At 43.2% G+C, this 27,911-nt stretch overlaps 1 protein-coding gene across 1 annotated transcript; it reads left to right on the top strand.

Moving 5' to 3' along the window:
* Window positions 1–124: 124 nt before the first annotated feature.
* On the top strand, window positions 125–27,911 carry TMEM212 (transmembrane protein 212). Its single transcript, XM_072142795.1, has 4 exons — window positions 125–355; window positions 23,712–23,771; window positions 23,857–24,180; window positions 24,538–27,911. The coding sequence occupies exons 1-4, from the start codon at window positions 197–199 to the stop codon at window positions 24,556–24,558; spliced, it is 564 nt and encodes a 187-aa protein (XP_071998896.1). The 5' UTR covers window positions 125–196; the 3' UTR covers window positions 24,559–27,911.

The following is a 27,911-nucleotide window of genomic DNA, read 5'->3' as shown; positions in this document are numbered from 1 at the left end:
AAGCGTGTTTATTTGGTGGCCATGCCCTAGCATATCCGAAAACAATTAAAAGCAAGCAGCAGGTTGAGTTGACACATGTAAACAAAGGATTTGTGTCTTGACTACAGTTTCCAAGAAACAAAAGTTTACAGAAAGTGCTTGGAAAACACCATTCGTTGCAGCCTGTCTGACAGTGAAAAGTAGCACTTTATGGAAAATGACGAGCCTCTATCAGATTTCTGGCGGAATCCTGACTGCATTTGGCACCCTCAGCATTATCTCAGGGGTTATAGCATTTTTCCCTGTATTTAGCTACAATCCTTTATACATTGGTTGGAGTACACGGATTGCTTGTCCTATATGGAATGGAGCACTGGTAAGAGAATAAAAGCAGACACTACAAAATATGTAATATTTAAGCCATGATAATATTATAGCTTTCTATTGTTATTACTTTGTGGATCAAAATGGACTCATTTATTTCCTGTTGTTTAAATAGCACCAACATATTCCACAGAGATTGCCATCATGTACATTACAAGGTGCTGATATATCAATGAGCTACTTGCATTTAGGCATCAGAAATATTGTACCAAGATTGTTTCATAACTTTGGCAGCAATATTATGGGCACTTTTAACAACTGTGTCTTCGTTTACACCTTCTGTTAAAGCTAAAGCTCTTCAGTGCCTTTGGTTGTGCGACATCAAGACGCGTAGAAGTCACACTACCAAAAACCAGCAATGAGAAAACCAAGTTTTGTCAAACACTGAGTGTGCTAGAAGCGTCAGTCGTCTTTTGTAGTCCATGGCCAACAGTCTTGAAAGGTGATGTCGATGTGGTGGAAGAGGAAAGGGGGGGGGGAATTATTTCAGCCCAAATGCTAGTTTTTAAAAAACAGAACCATTTGCAATGAGTACGGTAATAATAATAATCTTTATTTATGTAGCACCATCAAATTCCGTAGCGCTGTATAAATCATAAAAACTTTATTCACCTCAGTAGTATCAATATATTTTTATTTTTATTGTTCCTAAGAACAGTAATGAGACCTTCACTGCCCAATTGATTAATAAAGGTTATTTTCAGAAAACTATAATAAAATAATCAGTCTCCAACTGTATATGTTTACAGGCAATTTTGTATTAATCAGGTATAAGTACTTGGTAATGTCCACAAGGGGGAGCATTAATGCATGAAACTGATCAGTCTTTTAGAGGTTATTTTTTTCTGTGCACCTTTTTACCTTTTTAGCTCACATAATAGGTTTACTGCTCCTCTGCTACAGAGATGCCTTTTCCCTTTCTTTCAGTGGTGTCAAATATCCTTATTTTCATTTATATATTTTAAATCAACAGCAGATAGGGCTCTGACGCAGAAAGGTCTCTGTAGTCTGTTTTCAAGAGCAGACTGATATTTGCATTACATGTTAGGAAATTATGTAAAGGTTCCAATGTAAACTACATATGTGGCCCTGTATGGAAAGTGTCCTGCATCATATGAGGACAGAGGGTAGGCAGAGGCCAAATCTTCTCAAATTTTGGTCTTTCAATGTCATTCTTCGTCTGATCATCTCTAACCTCACATTCCTTTTCATTATCAATGACTTCTTGCCTCTGCGCTTCTCACTTACAGAACTATGACACTATTCTGGACACCACTGTGTTCTGTGCCTAGGCGGTCTTAGGCCCCTTATACACTTGCGTTTTGTGAAATGTCGCACAGAACATCTGGGAAACAAAGATACATAAGGCACTGCACAAGGTGCAGACCTAGTTGTACTGGAAATACGACAGAGTAAAAAGTCGCAAAAAAGTCGCAAAAACGACAAAAGATGAACCAATTTGACTAGCAGAAATAATGATACATGTGCCCCATGGCATTGTAGCAGAATAATTATGCCTTTCATAAAAATGCTAAGACATCCTCCTTTTTATTTCTATGCAAACAATTGGTCAGGCCTTACACCTATTTTCTCCAGTTTCACAGTGCACTGTGATTAAAGGCAGAGATGGGGATGTAGGATGGTAACACCAGAAGGGAGAGGGTGCCTCAGAGCTTATCTTTAACCGAAATTCACTATTTTAGGCCCCTTCTACACTTGCGTGCAGATCACGTCAGGATGCGATCAGGGTTTGGTCAGTGAAAAACTGACATTTTGCATCAGAGTTCAATCAGTTTTCAGTCAGAGTTTGTGTCCCAGTTTTTCACGCGTGTTTTCAATGCATTTTTAATGCGTTTTTCATGTGCGTTGCATTGAAGATAGCGGTAAAAGGACTCAGGACTGAGCTCTATCTTTTCTATGATGCATGAAAAACGCATTGCACTTGCATGTGTCTCAGAGTGCAATGTGTTTTTGATGCATCTCCATAGACTTGTATAATGCGTTTTTCACGCGTTTGACTTGCAAAAGTGCTGAGATTTAAACGCGTATTAAAAAAACGTGCCTGTGTGCGTGAAAAAATTTCTGCTCATCAAAAGAACGCACAGAGCACGCGCGTGTAGAATGGGTCTTAGTAACTGCTCTATACAGTATCCTGGCATTAACAAGAATATACTGTATGTTGGCATGCAGTGAGCACCCTGGAGCAATAGGTTGATAGTAGTAGGAAAAAGTACTTGTTAGCAATTACCATATTACCCCATATAATAAGTGTGCAGGAATATGTTCACTACCACAAATAAATGAGTGGTGAATCAGTAGAGGGCAACTATAAAACCTGAAGACATAAGAGGGTGATAGACTCACAAGACATACTGTTGAGTCTAATGTTAGAACTGAAATACAAAATGCTGCCCTTATTGGACCCTGACACTATTTAGACTGATGAAGACCAACTATATGACTACTATGACTGGTCAGAGAAAGATGGAGACCAAGTCCCTGAAGAAAGTAATAAATGCTAAAAACAGAGACAACAGTGCCCCCTGTAGACACTAGAGGGACACCCAGCCAAATTGTGTGTAATTAATTATTTTGAGGCCCTAGTGGAGTGAAACTGGCACTCTGATACTTCCTACCAACCTTTGAGTTCAAGAACTGTCTTATGTTATGGTGTCTCTGTCAGGAATGAGAGGAAAACCATGGAGAGCTGTGGCTTCTTGTCATCACTTGTAAGATTATTGTAACCAAGACAATTAGTTTAAAGCCATTAATACAGATGAAGAGGATCCCCTTCCATTTAGATATACACATGTAAGTACCATTTTGGTGCTTCTGAGGGGTTAATCTGCACCAACCTGTTATAAAACCTCAATATCATGAGGTATCTAGGAGGTCACAATTGACGCAGTGTATCATATCAGAAGTTTGTGGAATATGATGATTGCTATAGCTAAACAGCTGGTAAAAGAGGTTGCTTTGCCCTGGGTGACTGGTGTGGACTGATAAGGTGGTACCATGTGTTCTGCACAGTAAATCAACATATATGGTGCTACACAGTAAATCAGCACATTCTTGACATATCTACATAGACTGAACTGTAAACATAAGATTTATAAGTGTAGCCAGATTTATTGCACCTCACACCCTGTTCTAGGAAATATTTGAGACCTATACTTGGATGCCAGAAGCAAATTTTTAATTTAGAAGGTGTCTTATAAAGTAACACATTTCTCATTACATGTCTTTTGTTTCATATTGTATGTCTGACATATTTAAAGGAGATTTAATATTTTTATTTATGAAATTCTATTTCCATATATTATTATCAAGAATTTTACAAACATTTACAATATGTACAAATAAATGTAATTTTAAGCCTTGTGTTATATGTCTATCCCTTGGACAACTGTTGAATATTGTTATTGTTAGTCCTACTTCCCTCTCCCCTATCTCATGAATGGTATATAGGGTGGCCTTTTTCTGCATAACCACTGTAACATTACCCAGCAACAGATTAGAAATGTAACTCTTCTGAAATCTATTAATATTGAGAGAAAAAGAGACCATTCCAGTGTAAGATATGCTCTTTTGGCACCCAAAGGAGATCACGCCCATGTACAATGCCACCATAAAAGTGAGCTCTTTAGCCACTCTACCCTCATTAAAGTCACTACTATGTAAGACCCATAAGGGTAATCCCATAAGTATCCTATAGAAGCAGTTACAGAATTCAGTTTCCTGAGGGTTGAATGCTCCTTGACACTGAATAAAAAGACCTGCCATGTCACAAAGAAGCATTACATCAACCATTATTTCTGAAGTACATTACTAATCCAATACATCTTAACAAATATACAACCTTGGCTGCTACTACAGTTACTGGTAAAGGTTTTGCCCAGAATTGAATTATGCCATTACAGGTGACAGTAACTAGAGATGAGCGAACATACTCGTCCGAGCTTGATGCTCGATCGAGCATTAGCGTACTCGTAACTGCTCGTTGCTCGGACGAGTATTTCGCCCGCTCGAGAAAATGGCCGCTCCCGCAGTTTTGCTTTTTGGCGGCCAGAAACAGAGCCAATCACAAGCCAGGAGACTCTGCACTCCACCCAGCATGACGTGGTACCCTTACACGTCGATAGCAGTGGTTGGCTGGCCAGATCAGGTGACCCTGGGATAGACTAGCCGCTGCCCGCGCTGCTCGGATCATTCTCTGTCTGGATGCCGCTAGGGAGAGAGCTGCTGCTGGTCAGGGAAAGCGTTAGGGTGTTCTATTAGCTTACTGTTAGGCAGGAGTGATTCTACAACAGCCCTTCTTAGGGCTACAATAACGTTATCCTTTTTTTTTTATTTGCTTGTGGCTGGGCTTGCTGGCACTAGTAGTGCAGCTAGTACCATATTGTGAGGAATTAGCAGGGGGACTTGCTACCGTTGTGTTTAGCTCTTAGTGACACACATATCCACCTCAAACACCAAAGTGGGAAAATTTATTAGGGGTTTGATTTCAATTAGGCACAGTCTGCCAGTTTCTTTTTATTTTACGTTTATTTTTTTAATAACTCAGTGTCATCTCATCTGGCATAGTAGTGTGCTTTAATACTTGGCTAGAAAATAGCCATAGGAGAATCCAAACGGCTTACTTACGCCTACAGTAGCGTTATATATATTTGATTTCTGGTTGATCTGCTGGTGGCTGTAGTTGTTGCAGTGCATCTACTAGCAAATTGTGAGCAATTTGGAGTGAGACTTGCGACCACTGTGTTTTGCGCTTAGTGACGCACATATCCATCGCAAAGACCGAAGTGGGAAAATTTATTAGGGCCCGGGGTTGGATTTCAATTAGGCACAGTCTGCCATTTCCTTTTTTATTTTACGTTTATTTTTTTCATAACTCAGCGTCATCTCATCTGGCATAGTAGTGTGCTTTCATACTTGGCTAGAAAATAGCCATAGGAGAATCCAAACGTCTTACTTACGCCTACAGTAGCGTTATATATATTTGATTTCTGGTTGATCTGCTGGTGGCTGTAGTTGTTGCAGTGCATCTACTAGCAAATTGTGAGCAATTTGGAGTGAGACTTGCGACCACTGTGTTTTGCGCTTAGTGACGCACATATCCATCGCAAAGACCGAAGTGGGAAAATTTATTAGGGCCCGGGGTTGGATTTCAATTAGGCACAGTCTGCCATTTCCTTTTTTATTTTACGTTTATTTTTTTCATAACTCAGCGTCATCTCATCTGGCATAGTAGTGTGCTTTAATACTTGGCTAGAAAATAGCCATAGGAGAATCCAAACGGCTTACTTACGCCTACAGTAGCGTTATATATATTTGATTTCTGGTTGATCTGCTGGTGGCTGTAGTTGCTGCAGTGCATCTACTAGCAAATTGTGAGCAATTTGGAGTGAGACTTGCGACCACTGTGTTTTGCGCTTAGTGACGCACATATCCATCGCAAAGACCGAAGTGGGAAAATTTATTAGGGCCCGGGGTTGGATTTCAATTAGGCACAGTCTGCCATTTCCTTTTTTATTTTACGTTTATTTTTTTCATAACTCAGCGTCATCTCATCTGGCATAGTAGTGTGCTTTAATACTTGGCTAGAAAATAGCCATAGGAGAATCCAAACGGCTTACTTACGCCTACAGTAGCGTTATATATATTTGATTTCTGGTTGATCTGCTGGTGGCTGTAGTTGTTGCAGTGCATCTACTAGCAAATTGTGAGCAATTTGGAGTGAGACTTGCGACCACTGTGTTTTAGTGACGCACATATCCATCGCAAAGACCGAAGTGGGAAAATTTATTAGGGCCCGGGGTTGGATTTCAATTAGGCACAGTCTGCCATTTCCTTTTTTATTTTACGTTTATTTTTTTCATAACTCAGTGTCATCTCATCTGGCATAGTAGTGTGCTTTAATACTTGGCTAGAAAATAGCCATAGGAGAATCCAAACGGCTTACTTACGCCTACAGTAGCGTTATATATATTTGATTTCTGGTTGATCTGCTGGTGGCTGTAGTTGTTGCAGTGCATCTACTAGCAAATTGTGAGCAATTTGGAGTGAGACTTGCGACCGCTGTGTTTTGCGCTTAGTGACGCACATATCCATCGCAAAGACCGAAGTGGGAAAATTTATTAGGGCCCGGGGTTGGATTTCAATTAGGCACAGTCTGCCATTTCCTTTTTTATTTTACGTTTATTTTTTTCATAACTCAGCGTCATCTCATCTGGCATAGTAGTGTGCTTTAATACTTGGCTAGAAAATAGCCATAGGAGAATCCAAACGGCTTACTTACGCCTACAGTAGCGTTATATATATTTGATTTCTGGTTGATCTGCTGGTGGCTGTAGTTGTTGCAGTGCATCTACTAGCAAATTGTGAGCAATTTGGAGTGAGACTTGCGACCACTGTGTTTTGCGCTTAGTGACGCACATATCCATCGCAAAGACCGAAGTGGGAAAATTTATTAGGGCCCGGGGTTGGATTTCAATTAGGCACAGTCTGCCATTTCCTTTTTTATTTTACGTTTATTTTTTTCATAACTCAGCGTCATCTCATCTGGCATAGTAGTGTGCTTTAATACTTGGCTAGAAAATAGCCATAGGAGAATCCAAACGGCTTACTTACGCCTACAGTAGCGTTATATATATTTGATTTCTGGTTGATCTGCTGGTGGCTGTAGTTGTTGCAGTGCATCTACTAGCAAATTGTGAGCAATTTGGAGTGAGACTTGCGACCACTGTGTTTTGCGCTTAGTGACGCACATATCCATCGCAAAGACCGAAGTGGGAAAATTTATTAGGGCCCGGGGTTGGATTTCAATTAGGCACAGTCTGCCATTTCCTTTTTTATTTTACGTTTATTTTTTTCATAACTCAGCGTCATCTCATCTGGCATAGTAGTGTGCTTTAATACTTGGCTAGAAAATAGCCATAGGAGAATCCAAACGGCTTACTTACGCCTACAGTAGCGTTATATATATTTGATTTCTGGTTGATCTGCTGGTGGCTGTAGTTGTTGCAGTGCATCTACTAGCAAATTGTGAGCAATTTGGAGTGAGACTTGCGACCACTGTGTTTTGCGCTTAGTGACGCACATATCCATCGCAAAGACCGAAGTGGGAAAATTTATTAGGGCCCGGGGTTGGATTTCAATTAGGCACAGTCTGCCATTTCCTTTTTTATTTTACGTTTATTTTTTTCATAACTCAGCGTCATCTCATCTGGCATAGTAGTGTGCTTTAATACTTGGCTAGAAAATAGCCATAGGAGAATCCAAACGGCTTACTTACGCCTACAGTAGCGTTATATATATTTGATTTCTGGTTGATCTGCTGGTGGCTGTAGTTGTTGCAGTGCATCTACTAGCAAATTGTGAGCAATTTGGAGTGAGACTTGCGACCACTGTGTTTTGCGCTTAGTGACGCACATATCCATCGCAAAGACCGAAGTGGGAAAATTTATTAGGGCCCGGGGTTGGATTTCAATTAGGCACAGTCTGCCATTTCCTTTTTTATTTTACGTTTATTTTTTTCATAACTCAGCGTCATCTCATCTGGCATAGCAGTGTGCTTTCATACTTGGCTAGAAAATAGCCATAGCAATAGGATAGCATCGTTTGGTTTTAAAAACTAAAAAACAAAACAAAAAAAAAAAAACACAAAAAAAAGGTAAAAAAAAAATTAAAGTTATAACTCTCATTTTCAAAATGTTTAACCCGAGGGCTAGGGGTAGAGGACGAGGGCGTGGGCGTCCAACTACTGCAGGGGTCAGAGGCCGTGGTCCTGGGCGGGGTGAGACACCACCTGCTGATGAGGGAGCACTGGAACGCCGCAGAGCTACACTCCCTAGGTTCATGTCTGAAGTTACTGGGACTCGTGGTAGAGCACTGTTGAGGCCAGAACAGTGCGAACAGGTGATGTCGTGGATTGCCGACAATGCTTCGAACAATTTGTCCACCAGTCAGTCTTCCACGCAGTCCACCCATGTCACCGAAATCGGCACTCCTCCAGCTTCTGCACATCAGCCTCCTCCCCCCCAGTCTGCCCCCTCCCAGCAAAATTTGCCATTTGAACCGGCATACTCTGAGGAACTGTTTTCTGGACCCTTCCCACAGTCACAAACCACTTGTCCGGTTGCTGATGAGCAATTTTCCGATGCCCAGGTTTTCCACCAGTCGCAGTCTGTGGGTGATGATGACCTTGTTGACGTAGTGGAAGAAGTGTGTAAAGAGGTGTCCGACGATGAGGAGACACGGTTGTCAGACAGTGGGGAAGTTGTTGTCAGGGCAGGAAGTCCGAGGGGGGAGCAGACTGAGGGATCGGAGGATGATGAGGTGACAGACCCAAGCTGGGTTGAGAGGCCGGGTGAACACAGTGCTTCTGAGACGGAGGAGAGTCCTCGACCAGAACAGGTTGGAAGAGGCAGAGGTGGGGCCAGACGGAGAGGCAGGGCCAGAGCTGGTGCATCAGCGCCAAATGTGTCAACTAGTGAAGCTCCCGTGGCGAGGGCTCCTGCGGCGAGGGCTAGATTTTCAGAAGTCTGGAGGTTCTTTAAGGAAACACCGGATGACCGACGGACTGTGGTGTGCCACATTTGCCAAACCAGGATCAGCAGGGGTTCCACCACTACTAGCTTGACTACCACCAGTATGCGCAGGCATATGAACGCTAAACACCCCACTCAGTGGCAACAAGCGCGTTCACCTCCGGCCGTGCACACCACTGCTCCTTCCCCTGTGTCAGCTGATAGTCAGCCCCCTGCCCAGGACCCTGCCACAAAAACCCCATCGTCGCCTCCACGATCCTCCACAGCATCCACCAGCGTTCAGCTCTCCATACCCCAGACGCTGGAGCGGAAACGCAAATATAGTGCAACCCACCCGCACGCCCAAGCCCTTAATGTGCACATCTCCAGATTGCTAAGCCTGGAGATGCTGCCCTATAGGCTAGTAGAGACCGAGGCCTTTCGCAGCCTCATGGCGGCGGCCGCCCCTCGGTATTCGGTCCCCAGCCGCCACTACTTTTCCCGATGTGCCGTCCCAGCCCTGCACCAGCACGTGTCAGACAACATAATCCGTGCCCTGACCAACGCCGTTTCTGACAAGGTCCACCTGACCACGGACACGTGGACGAGTGCTGCCGGGCAGGGCCACTATATATCGCTGACGGCACATTGGGTTAACTTGGTGGAGGCTGGGACCGAGTCTGACCCTGCGGCTGGTCATATACTGCCGACGCCGAGGATTGCGGGGCCTACCTCGGTCCAGGTGTTTCAGGCCTACTATGCCTCCTCCTCCTCCCACCCCTCCTCCACCTCCTCCTCCGAACGACCATCCGTGGGCATGGCGCCATCAGTCGGTAGCTCTAGGCACAGCAGCAGTGCCGTCGCTAAGCGACAGCAGGCGGTGCTCAAACTGCTGAGCCTAGGCGATAAAAGGCACACCGCCCAAGAACTATTACAGGGCATCACGGCGCAGACTGATCTGTGGCTGGCACCGCTGAACCTGAAGCCAGGCATGGTTGTGTGTGACAACGGCCGTAACCTGGTGGCGGCTCTGCAACTCGGCAGACTGACACATGTGCCATGCCTGGCCCATGTGTTAAATCTGATAGTTCAGCGTTTCCTCAAGACATACCCCAATCTGTCTGATTTGCTCACGAAGGTGCGCCGCATCTGTGCGCATTTCAGGAAGTCCAGCACAGATGCTGCCACTCTCAGGGCAGCGCAGCGCCGCCTCCAACTGCCCGCTCACCGACTGTTGTGCGACGTGCCCACGAGGTGGAATTCAACACTGACCATGTTATCCAGAGTTTACCAGCAGCGCCGAGCGATTGTAGACTGCCAGATGTCAACTTCCACCAGAACTGGTAGTCAGGTCAGTCAGCTTCCTCAAGTCTACAATGAGGAGTGGACGTGGATGTCTGATATCTGTCAGGTGCTGAGTAAGTTTGAGGAGTCAACACAGATGGTCAGTGGCGATGCCGCCATCATCAGCCTCACCATCCCGCTGCTTGGCCTGTTGAAAAACTCTCTGGTCAGCATGAAGTCGGAAGCTTTGCGCTCCTCACAAGAGACGGGGGAAGAAGATTCCCTTGTTGATAGCCAAAGCACCCTTAGGTCTGTTTCTCAGCGCATATCGGAGGAGGTGGAGGTGGAGGAGGATGAGGAGGAAGAGGAGGAGAATGTTGGCGAGACACAAGAGGGGACCATTGTTGAGTCCTTCACTGTTGAGCGTGTATGGGCAGAAGAAGAGGAGTTGGAGGAGTTGGAGGAGGAGGAAATGGACAGTCAGGCCAGTGAGGGGAGTGAATTCTTACGCGTTGGTACTCTGGCGCATATGGCAGATTTCATGCTAGGCTGCCTATCCCGTGACCCTCGCGTTCAAAGAATTTATTCCAGCACCGATTACTGGGTGTTCACTCTCCTGGACCCACGGTACAAGCAAAATCTTTCCACTCTCATCCCTGGAGAGGAAAGAAGTGTGAGAATGCATGAATACCAGCAGGCCCTGGTGCACAAGCTGAAACAGTATTTCCCTTCTGACAGCGCTAGCGGCAGAGTGCGTAGTTCTGCGGGACAAGTAGCGAGGGAGAGTAGGCGAGCAGGCAGCTTGTCCAGCACTGGCAAGGGTACGCTTTACAAGGCTTTTGCCAGCTTTATGTCACCCCAGCAAGACACTGTCCCCTGTCCCCAGTCTCGGCAGAGTAGGGCTGATCTTTACAGAAAGATGGTGAGGGAGTACGTAGCTGACCATACCATCGTCCTAAATGATCACACAGCTCCCTACAACTACTGGGTTTCAAAGCTGGACATGTGGCACGAACTGGCGCTGTACGCCTTGGAGGTTTTTGCCTGCCCTGCCGCTAGCGTCTTGTCCGAGCGGGTTTTCAGTGCAGCTGGTGGCATCATCACCGATAAGCGTACACGCCTGTCGACTGACAGCGCTGACAGGCTGACGCTTATCAAGATGAATAAAGCCTGGATTTCTCCTAATTTCCAATCTCCACCAGGTGAAGGAAGCTCAACCTGAATAATTTATCCACTCCTCCTCCTCCTCATTTTCCTCCTTCTCCTCCTCTTTGTACAGTAAAGCAGAGGAAACTGGCTATTTTTTTACAGGGCCCACTTGCTCTAGCTATAGTACTTTATGCATTTAATTTTTCTGGAGGGCCACCGACCCGGTCCTCTGTTTTAAACAATTTTTGGGAGTGCCACATACAGGCACTCAATCTATTCAATTTTTCTGGAGGGCCACCTACCTGCTCCTCTGGTTTGAAAACTTTTTGGACTGCCACATACAGGCACTCAATCTATTCCATTTTTATGGAAGGCCACCTACCTGCTCCTCTGGTTTGAAAACTTTTTTGGACTGCCACATACAGGCACTCAATCTATTCCATTTTTATGGAGGGCCACCTACCTGCTCCTCTGGTTTGAAAACTTTTTTGGACTGCCACATACAGGCACTCAATCTATTCCATTTTTATGGAGGGCCACCTACCTGCTCCTCTGGTTTGAAAACTTTTTTGGACTGCCACATACAGGCACTCAATCTATTCCATTTTTATGGAGGGCCACCTACCTGCTCCTCTGGTTTGAAAACTTTTTTGGACTGCCACATACAGGCACTCAATCTATTCCATTTTTATGGAGGGCCACCTACCTGCTCCTCTGGTTTGAAAACTTTTTTGGACTGCCACATACAGGCACTCAATCTATTCCATTTTTATGGAGGGCCACCTACCTGCTCCTCTGGTTTGAAAACTTTTTTGGACTGCCACATACAGGCACTCAATCTATTCCATTTTTATGGAGGGCCACCTACCTGCTCCTCTGGTTTGAAAACTTTTTTGGACTGCCACATACAGGCACTCAATCTATTCCATTTTTATGGAGGGCCACCTACCTGCTCCTCTGGTTTGAAAACTTTTTTGGACTGCCACATACAGGCACTCAATCTATTCCATTTTTATGGAGGGCCACCTACCTGCTCCTCTGGTTTGAAAACTTTTTTGGACTGCCACATACAGGCACTCAATCTATTCCATTTTTATGGAGGGCCACCTACCTGCTCCTCTGGTTTGAAAACTGTTTTGGACTGCCACATACAGTCACTCAATCTATTCCATTTTTCTGGAGGGCCACCTACCTGCTCCTCTGGTTTGAAAACTTTTTTGGACTGCCACATACAGGCACTATCCAAATTGAATTGTCTCCATAGCAGCCTCCACACGTTGTCTCCATTGCTACCTCCAAAAGTCGTCCATATAGCTGCCTCCATACATCGTCCCTTTATCAAACGAGGTGTGTCAGGCCGAAATTTGGGTTGTTTTCATGGATTCCACATCAAAGTTGTTAACTTTGTCGCCACCCTGCTGTGTTATCCACAAAATACACTGGCAAACTTTTACCATTTACGGATATTATTTCAGCGCTTCTTGCGCATCTGTTTACATTCCCCTCACCCGCCATATCCTAAACTTATAAGAACGCTACTACACTTGATCTTATACAAAAGGTTCTTAGAAGTGCTGTTTGGGGAGTAGCCTAGAGACAGGGGCTTGGATTGGCGAAAGCTCGCCTGGCAGCGGAGCGCCAGCTCCATGCCAAGAACCAACTAACATAGTTTTAACTGCAGCACCTTTAATCTACTACTAGTTCACTGCCTCCATACATGGCCGCCTTATCAAACGTGCTGTGTCAGGCAGAATTTTGGGTTGTTTTCATGGCTTCTACAACAAACTTGTTAACTTTGTCGCCACCCTGCTGTGTAATCCTCAAAATATACTGGCAAACTTTTACCATTTACGGATATTATTTCAGCGCTTCTTGCGCATCTGTTTACATTCCCCTCACCCGCCATATTCCAAACTTATAAGAACGCTACTACACTTAACTTGGTGCAGGCTGGGACCGAGTCTGACCCTGGGGCTGGTCATATACTGCCGACGCAGAGGATTTCGGGGCCTACCTCGGTCCAGGTGTTTCAGGCCTACTATGCCTCCTCCTCCTCCCACCCCTCCTCCACCTCCTCCTCCTCCTCCGAATTACCATCCGTGGGCATGGCGCCATCAGTCGGTAGCTCTAGGCACAGCAGCAGTGCCGTCGCTAAGCGACAGCAGGCGGTGCTCAAACTGCTGAGCCTAGGTGATAAAAGGCACACCGCCCAAGAGCTATTACAGGGCATTCCGCATCAAACTTGTTAACTTTGTCGCCACCGTGCTGTGTAAGCCACAAAATATACTGGAAAACTTTTACCATTTACGGATATTATTTCAGCGCTTCTTGCGCAGATGTTTACATTCCCCTCACCCGCCATATCCCAAACTTATAAGAACGCTACTACACTTGATCTTATACAAAAGGTTCTTAGAAGTGCTGTTTGGGGAGTAGCCTAGAGACAGGGGCTTGGATTGGCAAAAGCTCGCCTGGCAGCGGAGCGCCAGCTCCATGCCAAGATCCAACTAACATAGTTTTAACTGCAGCACCTTTAATCTACTACTAGTTCACTGCCTCCATACATGGTCCCCTTATCAAACGAGCTGTGTCAGGCAGAATTTTGGATTGTTTTCATGGCTTCCATGTTAACTTTGTCGCCACCCTGCTGTGTAATCCACAAAATATACTGGCAAACTTTTATCATGTACCGATATTATTTGAGCGCTTCTTGCTCACCTCCTTTGGTTCCACTCTGCCACCCATTGGTTTGAAGCCTGAGTCCATTTAGGGTATGTTGCCATGCCACTCTCTAGCCTGCCGCTGCTGCCGCTGCCTCTGCATGCCGTCCCCTATAGTGTCAGGGTCAATTATTGGATGTTTTAGATGCTATCTAGCCTCATTCGGTCACTCTGTCATGGCCATGCTGTTGCCCATAATTTTGGCATAATGGTGCGATTAAGCAGCCTCAGAGGCATCCATGCATGCTGCCCCTGCTGTTTCCTGTCCATTTCCGTGGTGTTTCCATCCTTTTCTGAGGTTCCCAGGTGTTTGGCCAAGCTTCCCTGTGCAGAGCCTTGGTCCCCTTGAAAAATGCTCGAGTCTCCCATTGACTTCAATGGGGCTCGTTACTCGAAACGAGCACTCGAGCATCGGGAAAAGTTCGTCTCGAATAACGAGTACCCGAGCATTTTAGTGCTCGCTCATCTCTAACAGTAACCCATAAAACGGGTATCATTTTAGAACATTTTTAATGTTAGCACGATTTAACAGCTCTAGAAAATGTATCACTGGCTTTAATCTTGATTAAAATTGATTGACCAGTTAAAATAGAAATCTTCAATTTGAAGTGTTTGATGTTGGATGATCCTACAACGATGGGTGGCATTAATGAGGAAGGTAGTCACCGTGCAGATAACATTCATATTGAGAATAGTGCAAATCAAAAAAGGTAGAGATGTTTGATGATGATAAGAGCACCCACACAAAAGGACCTGTCCGGTAATGTTTTTTTAGTATCTATCATCTATATTCTTCCCCTGGCCACCATGTTCTCCGCACAATACTGCTCAGCAGTCACCAAGTTTAAGTGCTAGTGAACTTTGCATGATTAAACCAGCCTATCCCAAGCAATCCAGGGTTATTTAAAGGAAATCTACCACCAGGATTACTGATTGCAAACCAAGCACACTTACATGCTAGTGTGTGCCCCATCTGGCAGGATCTGCTTTTTATCTGCTTTTAGCTGCTTATGCTCATGTTTTTACAAAATTAGGCTTAGAAATTATGCAAATGAGCCTGAAGGGCTCCAGGCTCTATAACTGTCAATAAAGCCTGGAGCTCCTCAGGCTCATGTGCATCATTTTAAATACTTTTTTCTGTAAAAACAACCAAACTTCTGAAGAATATATAAACCATGACACATGCTTGTCCACTATATGTCCATCCACCATGTATATATTCAGTATATTACATATGAGAGCCATTTCAAATTTTCCTACATTTCATTCTTTGAGAACATTTTTCAAGCATGGATCTGGTGGCTGAGTTTTCTATGTGTGCACTGGTGGAGGATAGTACTAGCAGACTAACATTGTTGCCCTGGCGTACATACACATAGTGGGGGAATTTATCAAGGCATTAACTGGCATATAAGCCTTAAAGGAAACCTACCATTTAGAATGGCAGGGGTAAGCTGTAAGTACCGAGCACCAGCTCAGGGTGAGCTGGTGCCGGTACTTACTTTAGTTAGTGTTATAAACCGCAGTATCGCGGTTTTAACACTTTTTAAACTTTAGAGCAGGAGAGGCTTCGGCGCTGCACGCGACGCAGCACCGAAGCCTGTTCTGGTCTAGAGTTTAAAAAGTGTTAAAACCGCGGTTTATAACACTAACGAAAGTAAGTACCGGCACCAGCTCACCCTGAGCTGATGCTTGGTACTTACAGCTTACCCCTGCCATTCTAAATGGTAGGTTGCCTTTAATATTGGTGCAATTCCTGGTGCATGACGAGGAAGTATGTCCATTTCCCCCTTGCACTACCTCCATGCCAAGTGAGTGTAAAGAGAAATGGTGTGGGCTGGTGTGGATTATGGACGCACTGCGTTGGTGCACTGGTTATAGTTAACGTTGTAGGTCATAGAGCAATTCTACACCAGGTCACCTGGCTTAGAAGTTTCCAGCTGGATGGTTGGGTGCTGGATATATGAAGTAGCTCTTCATATATCTGGTGTGAGAATAAAAGGCAGGGTTAAATTCAAGCACTGGGCCATGATAAAACTACTGCCACTGGTCAGTAGAGCAATCTGAAAGTATGGGGTAAGTTTACTTGAGAAGTTAGTTGGAGCAAAAATATTGTACTTTCAGATCAGATTTCTTTGGTATAAGGTAAATCATCAATCCAGTGAAATGCTATGACAGTCAATGTCAAGCAAAATTGGAGGGGATTGTACACATTAAATCGAAGTAGGTTGATGGTTAAACAGTTGTTGAATACATTCTTGTCCCAGTAACCATATATATTGAAGTCCAAATTAAATTTGGATCTTCTATAATGACAGTCAAAGTCAAAGCAGCAAATATAGGCAACTTTTTGGAGACAATAACAATTTGTTATCAGGCAACACTGGATTGGTTGCTGATAAATTTTATTTCAAATCAACTGTATCGGTAAATGTTAGACTTATGTTTTGGCGTCCTTCAACTATAACCATTAATTGTATTTTGAACAATTTATTTTAGTGAATCTATATGCGTACCACAACTTATTAATACAGAGGATCTGAATTCCACTAATGTACCTTCTCTACATTTAGTGTGCCATAAGAGTTTTCATGCTCACTTAACCATCAGATTCTTAGAAACAAAGTAAGAAAAAAAAGGGGGAATGTATCATGTTTCATAGAAGTGTTCTAGTACTGAGGCTTAGAATGCATATTGATTGCACATCTTCACGTCATTTGGACTAGGCACACATGGTGAGGAGGCCATCAGTGGGGTCTGTACTCTAAGACTGCACAAATTCCTCATTTGAATATGCTACAGCTCTGTAAATCACCTACATTCTGTCCAGTAAATTCACAATACCTAAAAGTAGAAATAATAATCAATTTCAATGATTTCCTTTATTCATAATACAAAAATATATGGTTGTCAGACCATAGATATGTACATGTGGTGACAATAACAAAAGCATAGAACCAAATACTAATGACTCAGGCAAAGTCCACAGAATTCAATCAGCATTTTAAGGCATCCACTAGACTTCCATTATTATCGTTTCAGCTATGGAAGATAATAACGGAGGTCCAAATGAAGGTGTGAATTGGGCCGTACAATACAACAACTAGCAATCAAAAGTTTAAATGAACAGCATACGGCTCAGTCCACCTCTAGTTAGCACCACATGGACGTCTTCTCAGGTGCATGGTAACTCGCCCAAAGCCATTTGGATAAGTATACAAAAAGATACGTTCCCAGCATCCATGGACAATCTGGCTGGTTTTACGTTGTTTAATATGTGCTTTTGTATTAAATCTATACTTAGTGTGTTTGGCTTTAATATATCTAGTGGTAGCATTATATATTGCTGGGACATGAGGTACATCTCATGGAATATGATTCTTTCGGAGAGAGAGTTAGTACTAGGCTAGAAATTATTATACAGGTAAAACAATAATATATTACATCGATTGTTTTGTTTGAATTAATATCTTATTTTTGTTAGAATCAAGTCTTTATTGTACACCCTTTCAACATCAGGCAGGGTTTTTGACTCGTTACATGATGTATGGGCGGGTATAACCGGCTTGTGAATGAGCAGAGTTGACCCTCATTAAGGTGTGAACATGTTGAAATGCATGGGTCTGTGGATGCTGGGAACATATATTTTTAAGAGCTTCAGTCTGTCAGTTTGTAGATAATCTGCCAGTTTATAGACTGTTGCTAAGAAGTTTTGGAAGGAACAATGGTTCCTTTCTCATCTGCCGTAGTTAGCCCATAGATTTCACTAGAAAGCTAAACATTTATTTTGTTCTGGTAAAGTTTGTGTTGCTATAATTATTATCACTGTATTTCAAGGTGTTTTGTCACAGTTCGTAGAGCCGAACTGTCAGGGAGTGTCTTAGGGAAGAGTCTGTGGACCCTCTGGACCACCGCGGGAGATGGTACTAGCTGACACACGGGACCAGAGTCTAAGTGGCAACCGGTCGCAAAGTGGGATGGTCTTGATGCGGCTGGGTGCCACCAGGTCGTTCCACGGGTGCGCCTAGACCTGCAGTGGCAGTAAAGGTAGTACGGTAGGAAATCAAGAAACAGTACAGGCCTGAGAAGACAGCCGGAACACGGAGTAACACTGGTAACACAGGAACACGGAGGAATACTGGTAACGCTTGGCATGGACTGAAGACCCCGCGGGACAGGAACCCAGGAAAGCACAGCAGGACACAGGAACAGACGAACAGGACCACAGAAACACAGCAGACATGGGAAACACAGGAGCAGGAATCACAGGCTTTCACTTAGCAGGAATGATGCTGAAGATCCGGCGAGGCAGGAAGGGAGGTGGCGGATTATAAATTCTGAGCTGGATTAACCCTTGCCAATCAATGCCAGGAACGCACGCACGGCCTAGTTGGATCAGGGGCAGAGCCAGGAGCATGGAGAGGTGAGTCCAGGCCCGGGGGGAACCGCATCACGTAGAGGGGCTCGGGTGTGCCCGCAATTCGCAACATGGATCGTGGGTGCATCCGTGACATGTTTCAGATATAATTCCCGGAAACTCTTGCCCTGAAGAAGTTGTTTTGTAAGCAGTGATACATTTAAAGCTCAGGTATGACAAGCTGTTTGATACTTCCTATTTTATGGCTGGTACAACATGTTATTAGTTTAGTTGATCTCTGACATTATGCTCCTGTGTGAAATGCTCTTTACAGATGATATTTTATTCTTATTATCTGTCACAATACTAACACATTACAGTATTCACTGGTCATTTTGTGTAATTTGAGATGTGCCATTATCCAGTTCATAATAATGATTACTTGTTTAGGATGAGTGTTATTTTATGGGTCTCCAGTTACATTAGAGCAGTGATGGCGAACCTTTTAGAGACCGAGTGCCCAAACTACAACCAAGACACACTTATTTATCACAAAAGTGCCATTCAGCTCACTGAGGACACCAATAAAGCAGAAAGGATCCCCTAGACAGGAAGAATTGTCAGGGCCGGAGCAGGAGCTACAATGATAAATCCAGTTCTGTCCAAACATTCCCACCCCTCCAGTAGTCCCAGGTAGAGCTGTCACTTTAAAATAGCTCTGTACACAGCAAGCCGTGGGCTCTCTGGGACTGCAGAAAGATACCTGGAGTCCTCTCTGGTGATGGCCTGGGTGCCCACAGAGAGGGCTCCGAGTGCCGCCTCTGGCACCCGTGCCATAGGTTCGCCACCACTGCATTAGAGGCTTCATTGACTATTTGTGTCCAGGTACCTAATTTTCACTCAAGACAGGATGCAGGGGCCCATTACAGCTGCATTGCAAATCTGCCTTTCTGCCTTTTATAAGCATTTGCATTACAATATACACTCACCGGCCACTTTATTAGGTACACCATGCTAGTAACGGGTTGGACCCTCTTTTGCCTTCAGAACTGCCTCAATTCTTCGTGGCATAGATTCAACAAGGTGCTGGAAGCATTCCTCAGAGATTTTGGTCCATATTGACATGATGGCATCACACAGTTGCCGCAGATTTGTCGGCTGCACATCCATGATGCGAATCTCCCGTTCCACCACATCCCAAAGATGCTCTATTGGATTGAGATCTGGTGACTGTGGAGGCCATTTGAGTACAGTGAACTCATTGTCATGTTCAAGAAACCAGTCTGAGATGATTCCAGCTTTATGACATGGCGCATTATCCTGCTGAAAGTAGCCATCAGATGTTGGGTACATTGTGGTCATAAAGGGATGGACATGGTCAGCAACAATACTCAGGTAGGTTGTGGCGTTGCAACGATGCTCAATTGGTATAAAGGGTCCCAAGAGTGCCAAGAAAATATTCCCCACACCATGACACCACCACCACCAGCCTGAACCGTTGATACAAGGCAGGATGGATCCATGCTTTCATGTTGTTGACGCCAAATTCTGACCCTACCATCCGAATGTCGCAGCAGAAATTTCGATTTCCAATTTCGATGAGCTTGTGCAAATTGTAGCCTCAGTTTCCTGTTCTTAGCTGAAAGGAGTAGCACCCGGTGTGGTCTTCTTCTGCTGTAGCCCATCTGCCTCAAAGTTCGACATACTGTGCGCTCAGAGATGCTCTTCTGCCTACCTTGGTTGTAACAGGTGGCGATTTGAGTCACTGTTGCCTTTCTATCAGCTCGAACCAGTCTGCCCATTCTCCTCTGACCTCTGGCATCAACAAGGCATTTCGGCCCACAGAACTGCCGCTCACTGGATGGTTTTTCTTTTTCGGACCATTCTCTGTAAACCCTAGAGATGGTTGTGCATGAAAATCCCAGTAGATCAGCAGTTTCTGAAATACTCAGACCAGCCCTTCTGGCACCAACAACCATGCCACGTTCAAAGGCACTCAAATCACCTTTCTTCCCCATACTGATGCTCGGTTTGAACTGCAGGAGATTGTCTTGACCATGTCTACATGCCTAAATGCACTGAGTTGCCGCCATGTGATTGGCTGATTAGAAATTAAGTGTCAACGAGCAGTTGGACAGGTGTACCTTATAAAGTGGCTGGTGAGTGTAATTGTTTGTTATAACTTACCTGGCACCCTGACAGAATCCTCGGTGTAATCTTAGGGGTTGGCTTTGGTTTGGATGCATTTTAAAAAAACAACATGTGATTCAGCCCCCACCTTTGTGCTCCTGTACAGCTCCTTCTTCCTGCTCTTTAACAGAGCACATAGCCTGGTGAGCTGACATCAGTGGGAGATGGAGGAGCTGTACAGGAGCACAAAGGTGGGGGCTGAGAGCTGAGCAGTCTGCAGCACAGACAAGTCACATATTGTTTTTTGAAATTCTGACAACAAAATCACAAAAAAATTATTGGAGGCCTGGATTTGGAGTCGCCCACAAAATTGAAGTGGAAAAACACTCTACAGACTGATCCAACTTCGATGTAATGTCCTTAAAACAAGTCAAAATGAGGCTCAGTATTGTGTGCGGCCTCCATGTGCCTGTATGACTTCTTTACAATGCCTCGGCATGCTTCCAAAGAGGTTGTGGATGGTCTCCTAAGGGATCTCCTCCTAGACCTGGACTAAAGCTTTAAAGACATGATGTCCCAGATGTTCTTAATCGGATTCTGATCTGGGGAATAAGAGGGCCAGTCCATAGCTTCAATGCATTCATCTTGCAGGAACTGTTGGCACACTCCAGCCACATGAGGTCTAGCATTGTCTCACATTAGGGCCAACCGCACTCGCATATGGTCTCACAAGGGGTCTGAGGATCTCATCTCAGCATCAAATGGAAGCCAGGCTACCTCTGGTGAGCTGTGCAGACCTCTAAAGAAATGTCACCCCATACCATTACTGACCAACTGCCAAACCGGTCATGCTGAAGGATGGGTGGGAAGTGTGGGTTGCCGCGTCATTGTAGGGAGATCATACAGGCACGTGGAGGTCACACACATTACTGAGCCTCTTTTTGTCTTGTTATACAGACATTACATTGTACGGAACCAGGGGTAGTGGGCCCACTGGACCACCGCAAACGATGACATAAGCCAACACCTGGAAGCGGAGTTTAAGCGCCACCCGGTTTTCACCGCCACAAAGCGTATTGGACTTGCTGCGACATGGTACTACCAGGTCACTCCACAGACGCGACTTTGTCTTCGGTGGTGGCCAAGGCAAGGTACAGAATCAGGCAGCACAGGATCGGAGTTGGGGATGTAGCAGAAGGTCAGGAACGGCAGCGAAGAAGCAAAGTCAGGAACAGAGCCTAGGTCATAATGGGAAATCTCCATAAACACAAGAGACATCAGAAGCAAGCTTTCTCTAAGACACAAGGCACGAAGATCTGGGAGGGGGCACAGGAAGAGGCGGGAATTTATCTGGGAAGGTGGTCGGGCCAGCACCAATCATTGGTGTGCTGGCCCTAGGAGGCGGAGACACGTGCACCAGAGAAAGGAGACTGTCGCTGGAGCGTAGCAAGGTAAGTGAATCTGCAGAGCTCTGGGGGCTCTACATCAAAGTTGGATAAGCTTGTTATCTCCAGGACTTATCCCGAGCTGCACCAATCCTCGACTTTGGACTGCCCTTCCTTGAACTTCCAGACCAATACCCACCCTACAAAGTTTAAAACGTGTTCTTAAAACCCATCTCTTTAGGCAAGCCTATCACACTCGCTAACTGCATGAAATGTCAACTCTCGCTTTTATTAATCCATCCTATGTCCTATCTCCCATCTGTTATCCGGCAAACACCAGATACCAAGCTCCAGGCTTCTCTGCAGTCACTTTCGCTGGTGGCTGATGGCTGGTTCAAGCAGAAGAATTTTTATCTATTAAATTATTTTATATTGTTCCCTTATAAATTATGGCTGGACCTTTATACAATCTCTATTACCTCATGTGTCACTCCCTTGATCCTCATAGACTGTAACTTCTTGTGAGCAGGGCCTATAGTTCCATATGACTGTTTGTACTCTGTGATGCATTATTATGACATGACCCCTATTTGTACGGAATTTGATGGCGCTATATAAATAAAGATTATTATTATGTGTTTTTCCATTTTAATTTTGTGGATGACTCCAAATGCAGGTCTCCATTGGTTAATAAATTTGATTTTCATTGATTTTTTTTTTTTTTTGTGATTTTGTTGTCAGCACATTCAACTTTGTACAGAGCAAGGTATTCAATGATAATATTTACACAGTATCTATTTATATATGTGTGTGTAAACTGTAAGTGTATAATTACACGGTCCTGCACCTTCCCCGATCCGGAGTGTCCGACGAGAATGCACTGTGCAGCGATTCACTTACATCGTACGCCTGATATCCTGCATGTGTCGATCCCCGCTCAGGTCCGCCAAGGTTTACCATCTTCTTCCCGATGCATGTAAGTGCTTGGCTTGCGACACAATTTAGTTAAATCCTGCGCTCTGTCCGAATCAGTCGGATTGTCCGTCGGCCCGCCCCCGATTTCTGTTGCATGAAAGCCGGCATCAATGTGCCAAAATCCGATTGCGTGCGACACAATCCCCTTCTAAATCCCTGTCCCAGTGGTGTGATCCCCAAAAACGTCAGAAAACACAACGGAAATGCGGGCGCAGGACCCTTAGTAAATACGCCCCAATGTGTGTGTATATACATGTATGTACATATGTGTATATAGTTAGGTGTATGTGCACATAGTATTAAATCTTATATGTGCTTGTATGATATTTGTAGTTGAAGGACTCTGTTCATTCCACTGTCCTGTTTACTGGCAGGTGGACTACTAACATAAGGGGCACCCTTATGTTAAGGGCGGGGAGTGCAGTGAAAAACTCCATTTACAAAAACATTTTGGTGCAAATGTAGTAGAAAAGGCACAGATCCCTACTGTAGCAAACAACTTAAGAAATCTGTTATGTAAGGGGCCCACACTTTTCACATAGCCCAGGGCCCGTGGTACCATTAAATCCGCTCCTGTAGGTGCTCATTGACTGATGCATAGAAAGGCAAATTTGCAATGTTGCTAAGGAACCATCCCAAAATAATTTATGCAGATAGAAAGAGCTAGATAAAGAACTGTCAAGAAACTGACACATGAAATATCATAATGGAGCACAACTTTTGCAAGTGCTCTATTAAATGTTTTTAATGAGTTGTTGGTGTTTTTCATAATTTGGTATGTACATAACTTATTATATTTTGTCTTTCTGTTGTTACATAGGCCCTGTCTGTTGGCATTCTTACACTCATAGCTTATCGTGAATGGACACAAAGATCATTGGTAATTATTTTAATAGTGAATATAATCATTTTTTTAAGCTACAAAGTTATATAATAGCTTATTGATTGTTTGCCATGTTTTGTAGTGGGAATCCACATTTACCCTGAGCCTTTTAAGTATAATCGGATCCCCTGTGCAGCTTACAGTGGCCATTGCTTCCATACTTATTGGTCCATATTGTTACTACACTTTTGCTGGGATGTCATCAACCAACTACATTGGCTACGCAATCAAATTTCCTTTCCCATATGCCGAGTTTCAGAATGTATGCCAAGAACCCCTTCACTATGAATGGTATCATTTGGCTTTACAAATCTTCGACCTGATCTCAAGTGTTCTCATCATGTGCTCTTCATTATCTTTGCTAATAAAGTTATCAGCCCGAATACTACGAACAGGAACTTTAAATGTAAGTAGTTTTGATTTTTTTTGGAAGTTTTGATATCTTGTTATTTTTTTATTTTCAGTTTTGTTTTGTGTTATTTAAATATTACTTAAAGGAAATGTCTCATAAAGATAACTCATATCATTACGACCTCTTAGGGGGTATGGACGTCACAGTCTAGTAGTCTAAGGCTGTCTACATATTATATTGGAAGCCTTCGAAGTCATTTCCATTTTGCATGCATCACATCAATGTTCTATAACTTTTCATAGCAATATTTCTTTTTCTACATTGTAAAATAATTACTGCATATACACATATCTAAAGTGTTAGTACTAAGCCATTGATGTGTATTAACTAAAATTATATTTGGCTTTCTAGGGAAGAAAAACAATTTGGTGATGATCTTTCCATGAGGAATCGGCGCACTGAAAGCTGAAGAATGCAGTGATTTTTGTGCAACAATTACTGAAGTTTACTGCAGACTACTTTCAATTTTAATAAATTCTTGCTTGCTTAACTATTTTTAGGTAAACAGCACATGTGTTATATATTTATGATAGATAAAATATAAAGTAAATTGATAAATACATTGTACTGGCTCAGAGCTGCTCCCTCAGTCCTGCAGGTTTTCATGGCAGTTATGGCTATAGACATAACACCTTAAAGAAAATGTGTCACCTACTTTAAGCCCACTAAACTAGGATATAAAATGTCCTTTCTTGAATTCACCTCAAAACCATATGAAACTGAGCAGAAAACTTTCATCTTTTGCCAGAGATGAGTCAGGCTACTATATATATTTATAGTTAGGTCCATAAATATTTGGACAGAGACATTTTTCTAATTTTGGTTCTATACATTACAACAATGCATTTTGAACAAAACATTTCAGATGCAGTTGAAATTCAGACTTCTCGCTTTAATTCAGTGGATTGAGCAAAATGAGTGCATAAAAATGTGAGAAACTGAAGCATTTTTAAACACAATCACTTCATTTCAGGAGCTCAAAGGTAATTGGACAAATTAAATTATTGTAAATAAAATGTTCATTTCTAATCCAAAGAAAAAAAGGAATTTCTCCAGCACTCAAAAGTGAATAAAATCCATTATAGTTTAATGCTTCGTTAAAAATGCATGAGAAAAAGACCAATGAATTTTGAACCACACAAATCTTAAACTCTTAGTCGAAACGCGCTGGTATTTTTACATGACTTCCATATCTGTCATGTATTTTTAATGGAGCATTAAAGTTTATTGGAATTTATTCATTTTTGAAATTCCTTTATTCTTTGGATTTGCCACTCCGGAACCGGCTCGGCTTCCTCTCCCTCTACTGTGCACCTTCAACAAGCAGTCTATTACTTGGAGATCATGGGTTTGTGAGCTGTAATTGCAACTTGTATTTTTGTATTTTTGTGCATTAATTTCTAATACTTGGTTGAAAACTCCTTGTTGGCAATGACCACCTGACGTCTTGCACTCATGGACATTACCAGATATTTCTGTGTTTCCCCCTTTGTAATGCTCTGCCAGGCCTTTACCGCAGCGGTTTTCTATACCGCAGCTGTTTTGGGGCTTTTTTCTCTTAAGTTTAGTCTTTAACAAGTGAAATGCATGCTGAATTGGGTTGAGATCAGGTGACTGGCTTGGCCATTTCAGAATATTCCAAGAATATGTTTTGGCTTTATGTTTTGGGTCATTGACTGAACAATTAGCATGGCTGCAGTGAAGCACATAATAGGGGGAATTCATTACTCACTTGCACCAGATTTATGCACCACAAATGCCTTCCCACACATTTATGAAGTTTGTCAGATAATTTTTAAGCACTTTTTTGGCCCGTCAAACAAAGGGGTGTGGCATTGAGAAAGGGGTTGTGATCTCCTGAAAGGGGTGGGAAATAATTTGTGCACCAAAAAAATAAGGAAGGTGCTATCTCTGTGGTGCATAGTTTAGACCAGCTAAAAGCAGTCTTAAACTGCAACAGATTCACCACCACAATGTTCTGGGCTTTACATCCATATCCATTATATATCTATAGCTCGAATATGTTTCGATAAACAGGTAAAAAATGAACTTGTTTCTGTATCCAAATATTAATGGACCTAAGTGTAGCTGCCCATATCTCCATGGTTCAGTAGCTTTCAGAACTACAAGCCTGCTGTAGTTTAAAAGTCAGTATGAAGTATAAGCCGAGTATAAGCCTAGTTTTTCAGCACAAAAAATGTGCTAAAAACCCAAACTCGAGTAAAAAAATATCAAAACTCACCTTTACGGCTTCCCCCGCTGCTGGCTATATACTGGGGTAAGGGGCTGGCTATATACTGGGGGATATGGGCTGGCAGGTGCTGGGTATATACTATGGGGCAGGGTCCGGCAGGCTATATACTGAGGAGGCACCAATGCATTTCCCACCCTCGGCTTATACTCGAGTCAATAGGTTTTCCCAGGTTTTTGTTGTAAAATTAGGAGCCTCGGCTTATACTTGGGTGAGCTTATACTCGAGTATATACGGTAGTTTGAAAGTCTCTTCTTTAATCTGACACCAGAAGCACTAATAATGGATATTTGCTATGCAAATAATCAACCAACTTGGATATTTATCCATGCACATATTAAAAAAAACATTACAAAGTATTTGTAACTGTACAGTAAAAGTAAATGCTTTTATCAGAGAAATTTTGTGAAAAGTTTTGAAAGTATGGAAAATGTTGATTTTCTTGTAGCGGAAACCTAATCAGTATAAGAGCCAATCTTTTAGGACCAGCAAAAGTTAAAGGGTTGTTCCCATTTAGGAAAATTGTTGTTGTTATTTGTACAATGAAAAGTTATACAATTTTCCAATATACTTTCTGTAGCAATTTTTAAGTGTTTTCTAGATCTCTGCTTGCTGTCATTCTAAATGAAGCTTCCAGTGGACAGAAATATGACCATGGTCACACAGGTGTATAGCTCGTTAGTTTCTTACAGAGTAAACGGAGCTGTGTGATATAATGAGCCGGGCACCTGTGTGACCATGGACAGATTTCTGTCCACTGGAGGCTTCATTTGAGATTTAAACCCATGTTGTAGAAAAGGTGCGTGTGTTTGAAAAAAAATGCAAGTCTGAAAAAACCCATTGATTACAATGGGACAGAGAGCAATTCAAATTCTGCACATCAAATACATGTGCAGAACACGCGCGTGAAAAACGTGAAAGGGGCATTACACAAAAATTGTCTATGAAGTCTTCTGCAAATCAGCTGGAATTAGTCACATTTTGCAGAGTCTTGCTGACATGCTGAAAGGGAAGCGTCACCTTGGAATCCACTATCTTTGGCTCTATAGTACCTAAAATTATGCTTATGTCATTTTAAAGATGAGAATTTCAGCTACAAAAACACACCAGAATTGCAATTCTTTATAGTGTGGAACACAAGAAATGGACACTTAAAGACACAGTCAGGAATTTGATCTTTATCTGCAGCTCAAATTCCAATTTATACCTAGAGAGAAGGATTTTTAAAGATTAATGCCATAAGCATGGCTCGAGCTACTAAAGAGCCAAAAATAGTAATGTCTTAATTGATGCTCCCCATCCAGCCTGATAGTACAAACCATCTCAGGTGAAATGTGATTGTTTTTAGCTTAATTTGAACCTCCTCCTCAGCATTAGCTGGTTCTCTCTCCGTGTGTAAACGTCTGTTCCTTGTACTTTATTCCTTGTATGATTTTTATCAAATATTTAATAAAGTTTTTTGTCTTATGCTTTA

The sequence above is a fragment of the Engystomops pustulosus genome, chromosome 3, assembly GCF_040894005.1.
Source record: "Engystomops pustulosus chromosome 3, aEngPut4.maternal, whole genome shotgun sequence".
Classification (NCBI taxonomy): domain Eukaryota; kingdom Metazoa; phylum Chordata; class Amphibia; order Anura; family Leptodactylidae; genus Engystomops; species Engystomops pustulosus.
This window is presented reverse-complemented; position numbering and strand designations above follow the sequence as displayed.

Coding starts and splice junctions, on each gene's coding strand:
- TMEM212 (XM_072142795.1), top strand. CDS start 197: ATGACGAGCCTCTATCAGATTTCTGGCGGAATCCTGACTGCATTTGGC. Junction 356..23,711: donor CTATATGGAATGGAGCACTG/GTAAGAGAATAA, acceptor GTTGTTACATAG/GCCCTGTCTGTTGGCATTCT. Junction 24,181..24,537: donor TACGAACAGGAACTTTAAAT/GTAAGTAGTTTT, acceptor TTGGCTTTCTAG/GGAAGAAAAACAATTTGGTG.